Source organism: Oryzias latipes, chromosome 10, assembly GCF_002234675.1.
Source record: "Oryzias latipes chromosome 10, ASM223467v1".
NCBI classification, from domain to species: domain Eukaryota; kingdom Metazoa; phylum Chordata; class Actinopteri; order Beloniformes; family Adrianichthyidae; genus Oryzias; species Oryzias latipes.
In genome coordinates this window covers 1,926,994-1,940,573 of record NC_019868.2, presented here as the reverse complement: position 1 = coordinate 1,940,573, position 13,580 = coordinate 1,926,994, and the positions used below count along the sequence as shown (strand labels likewise).

At 42.9% G+C, this 13,580-nt stretch overlaps 1 protein-coding gene across 6 annotated transcripts in view; it reads right to left on the bottom strand.

Annotated features, from left to right (window-relative positions):
• The window catches only part of LOC101160146 (teneurin-3), a 175,029-nt gene that overhangs the window by 149,618 nt on the left and 11,831 nt on the right, over positions 1-13,580 (bottom strand). For all 6 annotated transcript variants that reach the window (XM_023959511.1, XM_023959512.1, XM_023959510.1 and 3 more), the window contains exons 2-3: positions 11,106-11,567; positions 9,456-9,731 (exon numbers count right to left, since the gene is read on the bottom strand). In XM_023959511.1, the coding sequence (XP_023815279.1) occupies positions 9,456-9,731; positions 11,106-11,376 (547 nt within the window). In that variant the 5' untranslated portion in view covers positions 11,377-11,567. The remainder of the gene's footprint in view (positions 1-9,455; positions 9,732-11,105; positions 11,568-13,580) is intronic.

Here is a 13,580-nt window from a genome sequence, read left to right as displayed (position 1 = left end):
GGAAGGAAGATAAACTAAGGGACTGGACGCCTGCCGGTCCGTTTCCCTCACAAACACTCGGGTGGAAAGCTTTTATAGCAGCAATACTGAGCAGCAATTTCAAAATAAATGGAAATTACTTTGATTTATTCTCTTCCAAAGACAAAATGGGCTGAACAAATTCCAACCTTCTACATCAGAATCTTTGCTTTCCAGATGAGATCCAAAGGGTTTCTGTGCTTCTACAAACCAGCATCGTTACACAAACACGGTTAAAAGGACGAGTGACCTGCAGCGTCGATATTACAAACCCACGGACGTGCCCCCCCATCACACAACCTCATCTATCTTTACATCCTAAGAATGGGCTGCACCAAACACAAGAAATCCAATAATTAGCAGGACGGTTTCTAAATCCTTCTTCTCATTGGAGAGGCTCCAGAAGTCACGCCTCTGACAGTAAAAGGACTCTGTGGATTCAAGAGTCAGCTCCCCTCATCACCGGGCAGAATGACACAAGCAGACCCTCTGTGTGTCCGTGTGAGGGGGGGTGAGCTTTCCAGTCACGTGTCACTCATGTTCGTTCAAAAACATGACTGACATCTCACGTCCACAGTTCATCACGCTGTTGACATGAAGCCGCCATTATTGACCCGACGGCTGTTTGTCCTGACAGAAGTTCACGTGCAGCTGACATTTGTTCTGCAGAGGAAGAGGCCGGCGTCTCCTCAGGACTCCTGGACGGCTCCGGTCGCAGCCTTCCTGTGACTGATAAGCACAACACCTGCTCTGGCATTTGCCTCGAAATCCTCCATCTCCTGTCACCCTGAGCACTTACAGTGTGTACGCTGACAGCTCCGGCTGGCAGACGAGTGATGACAGTAAATGATGGCAATCAAAGAGTGAGGAGGCCCGGGATGAAGCTCACACGCACCTTCTCCCATCAATGATCGTCAAACTCTTTTCTCTGCCAATTTCGCCGACCCGCCGCAGATGGCGGGCCTCTCCGGCCGCAGCGGAGCGGGCTCTCTGATGTTATTTTTCTCTCCGTGTTCATCTATATTGAATTATTAAAGCGGCGAGGAAGGATTCTGGTGCTGCGATCAATAGGCAGATTGCACTGTCACAATACACGGAGCGGATGGGAGGCAGGAGTTTGACAGATGGCGTGTCACCTCTGTCAGCGTGACGCCCCGCCTGACTGTGTGCACGTCTTCTTTTAATTTTGAAGAGACGAAGTGTGAAAATCTAAATAAGATGTTCAGATGTGTGTGTGTGTGTGTTCCAGGATGCCTGCTCTGCTTTCCCCCTAAAAGCCTCTGCTGCTCGCTGAGCTCCACCATACTTTGCTACGACTGCTTTCCTGATTTGATTAACCTTTAACGAGCGCTGTTGGCGTGAGGAATCGGCGGACAAAACTACAGAAGGCGGGCCTGCGACATGAGGCGGGAGGACGTGGCGGCAGAGAGGAAGAAGCGCCGTTGCATCCTCAGCAGCCCGTCTTCATCAAAGGTCAATGCGAGGCACATTTTCCCTCCATAACTTTGAATGGAAGGCCAGATCCAAGGATTGATGTGAAAGTGAGGATGACGGGCGTCACGCTGCAAGGCCCCGTCCTCAAACCCGGGTCGGCGCTCCTCTCTCTGAACAATGAGAGAGAAATGCTTTGTGAAGCTGAGGAGAGCGTCTGCAGGAGGCACGCAGGAGCGCGTGGGCTCCTCCTCTGCTGGGAGCCGCAGTTCAACAGAGCCCTCAGTGTTTCTGCTACATGCTGTCATCCATGTTTTATGAAAGCTGGGATATTGATCTGGAAGCAGTCTACATTTGTGTGGAAAAAGGAATCTGTCTCCTGCTGATGTTCAGAACGATGCTGCACTTTGACCTGACAGAAAAAATGGGTATAATAAAGCTCGACATGCAGACAGTTTTGGAGTAAATCCTAACCTTTACTTTCTGAGGGTGATAGGCAGAGCTACTAACAGACCAACATTCGCAAACACCTCCTCTTGGTTTTGTTTTGGGAACATTTTCTTATGAAGGAACTGCTCGCTGTGGATCAGGCAAAGGTTAGTGAACAAACAGTCTTTAAAAAAAGAATTTATTTTGCAATTGAACATTTTTAGGTAAATACAGGAACAAGAATACAATTTTCATTCAGTTTAAGTTTATTTTTGTTCAAAACCTGAAGGTCATACTAACAAGATTATGCAAAACTATAAGAACTATAAAACTATCAATAACAAATGAATGAACTCAGCAGGGGTGGGATTATGTAAACTCCCTTCTTCCCGCTCCTTTTCAATCTATAAATCAAAACTCTACTTGACTTTTTTTGTTTTATCTATGCATTTCATAATTTCTGTAATGAGTTTGATAAATCTGTGTGATTTTGTCATTTATTGACTACAATTAATGCTTTATATAGAAAAATCTAATCAAACTAAGATTGACAACGTCTCTATAAAAAAAATACCTCTTTGATTTGGTGAAACTTTAAATCCTCCTCCAGCATTTATGGAGCCCTTTCACTCTATCTGAACACGTTTAAATCTTTCTCACAGCTTTTGACAAAATACCATGAAACAGTTACAACTAAACCAAGCAGCTTCTTTAAGATAATTCACTTCCTGTCCTTTATTTCTCTTCATAAAACTATTTCTGATTGATCGTCTAAAACCTAAGGAAGCACTTGCAAAAGTCTATTCCAGCAAAACAGGCCTGTAAAACGGGCAGTAATGTGAAAAAGCATGAAGGCAGGATGAAATAAGCTGAACCTTCATGAAGCCGAGGAGATCACATGCAGATAATGAATGGCACAAGGTCAAGGGCACGCGGAGAACAGCCCAGCTGCACACAAGCCAAACATCAGCTTCAGCAGTCAGTCGGATCCTGTTGATGAGGCTCATGCTGGATCCACAGTCAGACCTGATGATGGCCATGATGGCCTCCACTTAGAGGTATCAGTCATCCTGGTACCAAACTGCTTTCTGAGGCAAAGAAGAAACACTACAGACACGACCGCTGTGACATGATTCTGCAGATTTGACGCCAGTCTTTGTGTTTGTTCCAGAACCAGAGTGCGCTCAGCATTAGCCTCATTACTGTTGGCAGGTCCTACGGCATTTGGAAATGTTTTCAGAACATTAAGGAAAACCTAGAAAATCAACTTTACTGCCACCAAAATGAACTCCAAAATGTTTGTCATTTGTGTCAAAACAGCCTTTAGTTTAATTAACCTAAAATCTCATGATCAAGATCTGATTTCTCCATGAAATCTTTTCTCTTCAGCTCCCAAAAGAAGCGTCTTTCTGTCTTCAGAACTGCTTGGTGCTCCGGTCGTCCCTGGCGGATTTCAGTGTGTGCGGTACAGATGCTACGGCTGCTGTTGGACCATCGACCTTCTGTAGGACTTTTATGAGACTTGATTGGATGTCCAGAAATTGTCTCCTCCACTTCCAAGCATGCCGGTTAGCTCTTTGGAACCCCACCTTACAGATTAGGCAACCCCACTTCTTCTACAATGATTCTTAATCTGCGCTGACAATCAGGCCACAACAGATGATCCAGAACACCTCTTATTCTGAAAGGACGCATGTTCCAGCACAGTACACAGTACACGTCTCTGGCTGCCCGTGGCTGCTGCTGCAGCTCTGCAGCTCGCTCTTCCTGTCAGGCTGGTGTTCTCCACAGCACCTTCCTGAACTCTTTCTGCCCACAGGGCTCTGGCCTGATTTCTCTTCATGTATTTGACATGCAGAGCATCTGCTCGAGTTCACGTCTGTTTAAGTACAGATCCTTCTAGAAACTAGAACGCTGAGAGATTCAGAATCCTTTCTATCAAGGCCAAATACAAAAAGTGTCAGGTTTGCAAAGCATATCACACAGCATCTCCTCCTCCTCTCCGTTTGTTTTAACTCCTCCGTGTGGCTTACACCAGCTTTTCATTTCATCAGTTCATCACTGACATTGTTTGGAAAACGTTCTCCTCAGAGAGTTTGGGATTTGTTCCGTCATTTCTGCAGCTTCTATACATGCAGAGACAATTTTTTGCCCGTGTAACGCAGGCTGACGTTACAAAGCTCAAATCAAAGATGTAAACGGGGTAAAAGCCTGCAGTTCTTCACAGCCAATCATGTCAGTTATTACTGGAGTTATTATCGGCTCTCTTTCCTTGTTAGTGATTTACACTTATGTTTTCCAGATGGTTTTACTCTAAAACCTAAAATGCACAAGTGACCCCAAAGTCCTCCATAAGTGGGTCAAAATGACCCACACTAAATTGTGTTTTTTTTTGTTATTTTTTATTACTTAGGTTAAAAATGTCCATTGTTTTAAGTTTTACCTGTTTTTGTGGTTCACAAAAACATAGCATTAAACAATTGAATTTAGATAAAAAATTAATTTTTCTGTATTTTTAATCCAACAAAAAAATCTGAATAAAAATAGAAAAATCAGACAACATCGTTATCAAGCGTATTTTCATAAGATAAGTCCTTAAATAACAGAGTTTTGACCAACTCTGTTTTTATTCTGATGCAGGCATTAAAACAATAACGTAGCCTTTTATATTTATCTGCAGTAAAACATCTTTTGTCGTTTTGTTTCTTTTTCTTTTTTTAAATTCAGTTTAAGAATAAATAATAAATAACAATAAAAAAATTTAAACATAAAATTATCAATATTTTTCAACCTAAAGAAATCTAGTTTAATACATTGTTTATCCATGTTTTATTTAAATATTATTATTGTTTTTTTATATTTTTTTCTAAAGGTTGAACAGTCAATGACAGTGATTACACGATCAACCGGATCTAAAGACAAGCCCAATTCTGGATATAATGGATATAAGTTATTATATTATATTATATTATAAGTTATTTTTGTCTTTTGTGTGTCTGTGTTCCAACAGAATAAAATGCACAAGTCATGTGTGAACTGACTTATATGAATAATATGAAGCATCATTTTGTGTCAAACATTCCTGCAGGATTGTCTATCAGGTCGCTGTGTCAGCTGATGGAAAGCTTGTTGGAGGACTCAGCGCAGAAACAGCCTCTGCTGTTTTGGTGTAAAAACGTTTCCATAGTTCAACCGCAACGTCTGGATCCAAAACATGAACCTTAAAGGAACAAAGGAAGTTCCATCACACGCCAACGTCCTGCTTGGAACGGTGGACGTGGAAGATGGCGGTGATGCCGAGCTCATGGTGTCAGAGACCCCCACCCCACCCGCTTGAGGCATGCAGGTGAAAGTAAAGACCTTTTGGTCCACCCCCCCACCCTCTTCAACTGTCTTGTAGTCTGTCACTATCACCCCCCCCCCCACACACACACACACACACACACAGTCTGTGGTAATGATGATTTATTTGGGTCAAATAAGAAAATGTCTGTGCGGTCCACAAAAAAATGTTTTTAAACGTTCTTTAAATGTCAGATATTTCACTTTCAAAAATATTTGTTTTAAATATTAAAAAATAATAATAATTTTTTTAATAAACATTTATTGTATTTTTTTTTACTCAATAAAGCTTTTTTGTTCGTTTTTTTCTTTTTTATTAATATATATATATTTTTAATAATTATATCTAAAAGTGCTAAATTTAAAACACTAAGTGTGTGAAAGATTTCTTAAAAAAAAAATGATGTGACTGTTATTTGACTTGGACTGAATTCTAAATAGATAGGAATGCTAAAATTGTAAATTGAAACCAAATAATTTCATAGTTATGATGGTGAAAGCCAACGGGAAAAAAATTAACTTCTCATTTCATCATGGAGAGCTAAAAGTTACCGTTATGATTGATGTACATAGAAAATGAGCCATATTTTAAATTAATTTAGATTGTAAATGAGGCTGCTGCTGTGAAACGGATGTTTTGTATTTTCTGCTTCCAGTTTTCACATTAGAAAAGGTTTTTCACTTTCGTAAATAAAGAATCTTACACTGAAAATTAATCAATTAAAAGATTTTTTTTTAACTCTGCCTATTTTTGTCGAAAAATATTTGTTGATAAAATTTCAGATTCAATCAGTCCGTGTGTGTGCAGAAATCTAAAAGGAAAAATAAAAACCAGTTTTATTAAAATAATATTTTTTGGTTGAAAACATTTCGCTGCTATTCAGACACAAATAAAAAACAACAACAGAAGTCAGCGGATCAGGTCTGTTCTGAGCTCTACCTTCAGCAGAATCATGCGTCCCCACATGACTTCACCGCCACCGTGACCTAGATAACGCAGCCAAGCCTGAGCGGCTCCTGATGCAGACCCGGAACAGAACCCAGACAGCTAATCATTGACTCTGCTTTCCAACAATGAAGAGAAACACACATTTAAAATCAATTCAAATGACAGCAACATTGTTATGCATGTATGCATTCTTTATTTTTGGAGAGTTTCTTGTGTCTGACGTGGGCTTAACTAAAGGCGGGGGTCTTTCTTTGGCTCTTCTCTGAAAAACACGGTTCAGTTCATGTTCCAGAGATCTCCAACCCCTTCCTTTTTAAGCTCCCCGCTCCTGTGTGGGCAATTTAGCAGCTGCACACGGCCCCGCTGACCACTCGTGGTCGCTCTGGGTGCGTGTTGAAAGGGGCAGGGCCCTCTCGGGCGCAGGTGAACATGTGCAGCTGCCGTGTTCGGTGAGTGTGCTCCGGCTCTGGGATTAGTCTGTGTCAAACACTCTGCAGAACAGAGCAAATTAGAATGAAATATTGAGTTCATTTATGAATAAGTGGGGCTGAACGGCCCCTTGTCGGAGCTTCCGCATGCATATTGAGCTGATAGAAACCTTTGGATGGGTCATTTCTCTGAGCTGCTTCATTAAATAGTGAAAGTCAAAAGTGCAATGCTTCCTGACAAAGGAAAAGAAGAGAGGAAGATGTATAGAGGTGGGACGGAGGGAAGGTTTGTCTTTGTTCTGGCTCAGAATCCAGATGATAAAAACGATTTTATCTAAAAATAGTTTGACCAAAGGGGGTTAGAGCAGTGAATTATAGATTAAATCGTATGTGCAGTTAATGGAACAGATGAACTCCACTCAAAAGGAGTTGGTGAGGAAGATTATTTGATTTGGGCAGCATGAAAATGCGGTGAAAGGGTCGAGCTTCAGAGAGGACGTGTTTGGACGCAGATCGAAGTTGCACCTTCAAGAGCGGCTTCACGCCGGATCTGCAGAGGCCGTCCTGAGCGTGTGAATGTGACGGTCACAGTGGTGCGGATCAGCCGGATCAAAGCCCAGCAGAGAACTTATTCAAGCCGTTTCTTTCAAAAGCTCCAGCCTGCTGAGGCCGTCTCAGGAAAAACATCAAACCCACAAAAATAAAAATCCACTTCACTTTACATTAGATCAAAACCTGCAGATTAGCTTGACTGCATTTCAGTTAAGAAATGATCTAGATAGTCTATGGAGATATATCTATAAAGACGTATTTTGTTAATAAAACACCTTCTATTATACCAGAAAACCAACAACAACCAATATGTGAAAAAACAATGCTGTGTTTGACCATTTTTCCCATTTATTAGGCTGATTTTTAAATGTTAGAATAATCTGGAGCCTGTGTAAAATGATGAATATAAATACTAATACTATACTAAGTATAAAGTACTTTAACAGTTCATTGTTACATTTTCAATGACTGGAAAATAAAATAAAATAAAATTAGGGCTCGGTTAAATATATTTAGATTTAAAATCTTTTGATTTAGGAAATAAAAATTAATTCTTTTTTTTAATGCAGTATTTATATTATTTATTTTCTGTGGGCAAAAATTTGCTTTTACCCCTTGAGACCTGAATTTATTTCCAGCTATGAAAAAACAAAAACACTAATGCTTTTGCTTTGAAGTAGTTGCTAAATAAAACCAATTTAGTTTTTCATTTAAGATTTTTTAAGGCAATTCTCACTTTTGAAAACAGTCGATCCAAAATGCAAAACAAATGTTTTAAAATGAAAGAAAAATAGCATCAAATGAAAGTATAAATCGAATGATTCAGATTCAACCTGATTCAGTATTTTAGCAGGCGAACACGAATCTATACTAAATATCTGCCAATCTTTTTTAAAGAGCTACAGAGGATCTGAAGGTCCAACAACCCAAATCCTGTTTGTAAAGCATCTCCTGCACAAAGCCAAGCAGCAGGTATTCGTCCTTAAGAGAAGAAAACTAAAAGCAGAGCATGAAGTGGGGCGACTGCGGAGAGGAGAAGCGCCTCCATTGGGAAGAAAGCCCCGGCAGCAGCAGACTGGGGAAGGGCGAGCCGCTGCTGTGAGCAGCTGGGTCAGAGGGGGGGGGTTCTGCCCGGTGCCGTGGCTTCTCCCCTGGCATGAGTTCCAGCACATGTGGAGTGAAGTGGAGCGTGTGTTTACAGGCTCCTCTCTGCTTAACGTTGTGCTGTAATGACTGCAGGTTTGCAGGCCAGAGGCCACATGCATGAACTAACTGCTGGATCTGATTTCTGATGGCATTTTGAAAAGGTACACGGCTTTCTCAGATCCCCCCAGAGACAAATTCACAATGATGAATGCTGCCATTAAGAAAATGACTTGTCTCAAATGTCAGGCTGTAGCCAATGTTTTCAGGATAAAAATTGATAGCATGAGCACACCAGACAGCTTCCTTTTTAGCCCTCTCTAATGTTCTTGCCAGGAAAGTGTAATCAACCCTAATTATTTGAACTGCCTGCCACTCTTTGACACCATCGATTTCTTAAAATAATTAGAGCTTTACAATGCCTGTGTTTTAATGTTGATGGCCCCGGCTATAATGAGGACGGATTTCAGGAGCCTTTCACAGCCCCAACTTCTGAAAAGTCTCTTCGGCATTAAAAAAGTCCAGCCCGGAAATCCAGAAGGGGTGTGCCAGCTGGGCCGTGACTTTCAGGAAGCAGTGCATGAAAACACGAGGCTGAGCACATGAAAAACACAGAAGGTGATGCTGTAGCCTCCGCTGGACGCGCTGAAGATCTGCGCCCTTCAAACAGAGAAGCTCAATCCTCCTCCTCAGGTTTCCAGCATGATCGAATTTGCACTTCAAACCACAGTGCCCATTTAATCAGCCATTATGCATGCCCAGTCAACCGCTGCACACTCTCAGAGCAAAATCTCGGACTGAGGCACACAAAGCTATCTTTGATTATACGATAGCCCATGGGGAAACTTTATCAAACTCCACCGCTTCCTGTGGAGAAGGACCAGGTGACTCGCAAGCACTCAATCTGAAAGCCACATTCTTCCCTGAACGCTGCAAGGAATCATGCCTTTGATCCAAACAAAGGCAGCTGGGAATGCCTTTCCAGATAGCAGCCCCACCAATCGTGCCCCCACTTCCTTCCACCAATCAGGGCCTCGTCTCCAGCAACCAGCCCTAATCCAGCCCACCGCTGCTTCATCTACATACCCCTCCAACCCCGAAACCATGAGCTGCAAACAAATGAGCATATTTAAATAAAGGAATTGAAAATGTCCCTCACTCACCCATCTCTGTGTCCGATTTATTGTCCATTTCCGTGTCGGTGAGCGTCAGAGCCGAGTTGGAGCGACTGGAGAGGCAGGAATTCTGCCCGGATTTTGCCCCCGTTCCCCAAAGAGTTATGGTACGTTCCGGTGATACAGGTTCATGGTTTTCTGTGGCGGCGGGTCCCCTTGAGTAGCTGCTGAGTGGGTGGGACAGGCCGGCCTCGGGGCCCAGAGCCAAGCCTCTGCGAGGCGGCGGATCACAAATCCCGAGCTGTCTCAGTGAAAATGTCTGCCCTGCGAACGACAGCCAGCAGTAAAGTTTACAAGCGGAGCAACAACGCTGTTAACGGGCGGCACACAAGAATACAGGCCAGCAGGTTACGGGGGGCGGAGTTACTGCAGAGCAGAGTTCTCTGTGGGACACACCTGCTCATGCAGCAACCTTCAGGCCAACGCTGTGGAGATGTTTGCCCAACAAACTCCAACATCCCAGTTCCAGACAGACAGCAGAAGACGTTCATCAGGATTATTCACCACAAAACATGTTTGTTGTCTTTAGGTTTCACTTTTTTATCGAGTTGACAGAGATCACTGATGCTGAAATGTATTTGATGTTCACTGATTTGAACAATAAAGAAAGAATTAATTAATTAAAACAGCTAGATATTAAAGAAATGGCTGAAGAATTGATTGAATCTGTGGTTCAGGTTAAAAACAATTGTTTTTTATTCACACTCACACACACATGCGCGCGTGTCGTACAATAGGCGGAAAAAGCTTTTTTTTTTGTTCCCTGACATTAAATTTGGCATTTTCTTCAGTGGTGAGGAGCCAGCTGCTGCTGAGAAAGGTCTGTGAAAAACAACCTTCATTTCTTCTACGTCATCAGGACTCTTTCATTCTCAAAGGGACACCAATTAGCATGAAGAAAGTCCACGTGAGCAATGGACAGGTTTTCTGATTGCAATCTTATGAGCTCAAAGCGAAAGCAAAGCCTCAAACCTTTTAATTACAGAAATTGGATCCAGCAGGCAACAGGAGGAGGCTGATTCTGATTTAGCATTGCTCCTGACTTCAGCTCAGCACGCTCAGGACTTTCAGATGATCACGGAGGCAGAGTTTTCCTGAAAGCTTAGAACAACTGACGTCCAGCAGTTGCTTTTCTTTTGTCTTGTAAACACAGATGCAGCATGTTAAGGTGAAATGGAAACACGAGCTGTAAACCTTGCATCCATGACCCTGTTGCTCCAGGTGTTTTCAAAAGTCGGAAACCTAAAATGTCATTTCTTTTCACAGTTTTCCTGACATTAAGAAATATTGTGAGAAAAGCAGGATATTAGAATTTTGCCAGTCTATTATCCGGAGAGTTTTTCAAACCTATTTCTTACTTTAGGATGTTCAGTGAAGCCGATTTTTCCTGGTATTTTGAGGAAATGATGAATAAATGACGTCACTCTGCATCAACCTCTCAAACATTCTTTCTGACATTTTATTAAAAAGCTGGCAGACCTGCTGCGGTTTGTTGCAGGTGTGCAGATTCAGTCAGAGATTATCTCCCTCCTCCCACTGACCTCATGCATCCCATAGGTGAGCACACCTCTGTCCCCATGCCAGCACCAGCTGACTCTGCAGCTCTGGTGAGGCTTCTTTCCCGGCGGGAAGACTGACCTGCTCTGGCGTACTCGCTGCTCTCCATGTGGGCCATCTCCTTGACTCTGCCTCCAAACAGCATTCGTGAAGGGTCATGGTCGAAAGCCTGCAGGGTCTCGCTGGAGCTGTATGACTTCTGTGTGGGCACGCGGCAGGCCCCCCCGTCCCGGTCGGTGGAGGAGGCGGTGTAGCGGCGCTCCCTATCCTTGTCTCTGCCACAGTCTCTGTCCCGCTCTCTCTGGCTCTTGGACAGCGAGCAGAAAGGCCGCTGCTCCCTCACCCTTTCCATGCTGCCGGCATGCTGGGCTTGGCCCCTCCCTTCACCACCTGCACTCCCCCCAACACTGGCGGCTGGATGGCGTCTCTCTCTTCAGCCTCCTCCTTGAGCTGTGGGCCTCGTCCAGTGTCTGCTCCCTCCTCGCCACTTCTGATCCTCTACTGGTCACGTCCTCGCTGCATTCATCCCTCTTTCCACACAACCTGTGAGAGAGGAGAACAGGAGGCTCCAGTGATGCTATTCTTCTCCCACGACCCCAAAAACTCCCCTCCCCCCGTTCAAGAAATTCTCCTCCTCCTGAGCAGTCCTCCTTAAAGAACTTTTTCTAAGTAAACACCTGTCATTTGCATCACAATGAGTGCTTTCTGAAAGGCGTGTTCCATCATCGCAATGAGCTTCATGGAAGCCGACTCCTCTGGAGTCAGATTTACAGTTTTGAGAAATAAAAAATGTTTCACTTCTCAGGTGACACCATGTGTGGTCAAAAAATTATTTGACGTGTTAAATAAAAGCCTCACACACACGTCCACACACACATGCACACATGCACAATCACACAAAAACTGGTTTGGTAAATAAAAACGTTTCAGAAACTGACAAACGTTTGAGCAGCGCATTTTACCTGCTCCTAACAATTAATGCTTATTAAGAAGCAAAGTGCAGCGATTTACAGCAAACTTTCAATTTTGACAGTCAGCAAATGTGTTTGTTGGTTTTCCAACTCTGTAGATTAAATCAATTTTAAGAAAGTTGTTTATTTGCAAAAGCTTTTCTTGTTTTCTTTTAGCTTCAGTCTTTCAGTCTCACAGACACAACAGCTGGAGAAGAAAGTTGAATTTTTGTATTTGTATCACAACTAATAACGTTTTCAGAAATAAAGCCAACGACAGAGAAACCATTGGCCCTCAACCAGGAAGTTCCAAATGTTGCAGTTCCTCAAATGACCTCTAGAAAGGTCAGAAGGAATCCTGTGACTTCCAAGTCAAACAGTCACATTTTACAGGGAGAATGGGCATACATGCAGCCTGGTGATGTTAGCTTTGGTTTGGTTGATTAGGTGGATTTCCTCAAAGTCCTCAATGTACCTTGTCATCAAACTCCAGAGGGTGAGGTGTCCCACATCAGGGTTCATTTAAGCCATGAGCCAATGAGAGGCATCAGATCCGACCAGTGTACATGTGTCTGACGTTTACATCAGGCCGTTAAAGTCCCACTCTGATTATATTTTGATGTGGCGTACAAGCCTTTCCAGTGGTCTTATAATTATGATAAAGTTGTTTATAACTAAAATCCAAAAACTTGTGTTGTTTTCTAGGACATAGTTTCTGCAGAGCGGCGGGAGTTCATTAATACTCCTCTGAGTTGTGGGTGGGACTGTTGACGTGAAGCAACCCTGCCCCCCTTCCCCTCCCTGTTGCTGAGAGCTCTTTGTTTACATTCTCTCCCACTAGCTTACTACCCCTAAAAACACCAACCAATCATTACTGGTGCAACACAAATGGCAGCAATAATGTATCTATCCAGCCGTCCCGTTTAGGTCCTGATTCCACTCAGACGAGGAAAACACAGACGTTCATAAATCTATTTGTCCACTAGTAGATGTTTCAGGATGGAGCAGAGCAGGGCTTGTGGCCCACCCACTGTAGTTTCTATATCACAAATATGCTTTTTGTCCAAAAGTTTTTTTTGTCTGCTCCTGATTCACCACCATCTGAATAAAGAAATACTCAGACACAGTTTTAAGCCTCATTTTCTTCATGTCCTACATCATCAGTGAAGCTCCAAAGAACTTGTTTTAAACACCCAAAACCTCCTTTTCATTGGAGTGGGTCTTTAGGAACAGCAGCATCAAGCACCTGTGGGCTCACAAGCGCCCTCTCCAGGTGAGTGGAGGATCATCTTCATGAGTTCAATGAAATCACTTAGAGACAAACATGGATGACAACAAAGCCATCATGGGAATCCGTCAGCATTCTGCCCACACTATGATGGGGAAACACTGTGAAACAAAAATAAGATGCGTTAAGCATGGATTTGCACTCCCATATTAGATTAGATTTTGCACTTTGAGTGAGGCTAACTTATGATTTCAGCTCTTGTTTTCACAATATCACGTCTGACTTCTTCCAGACCTTTGAAGCATGTTTGTTTTTGCCACGTCTGAACCCACAGTGGTACATGTCTGATGTTTGGAAGGAAGTGTTGGTCTCTGGTTC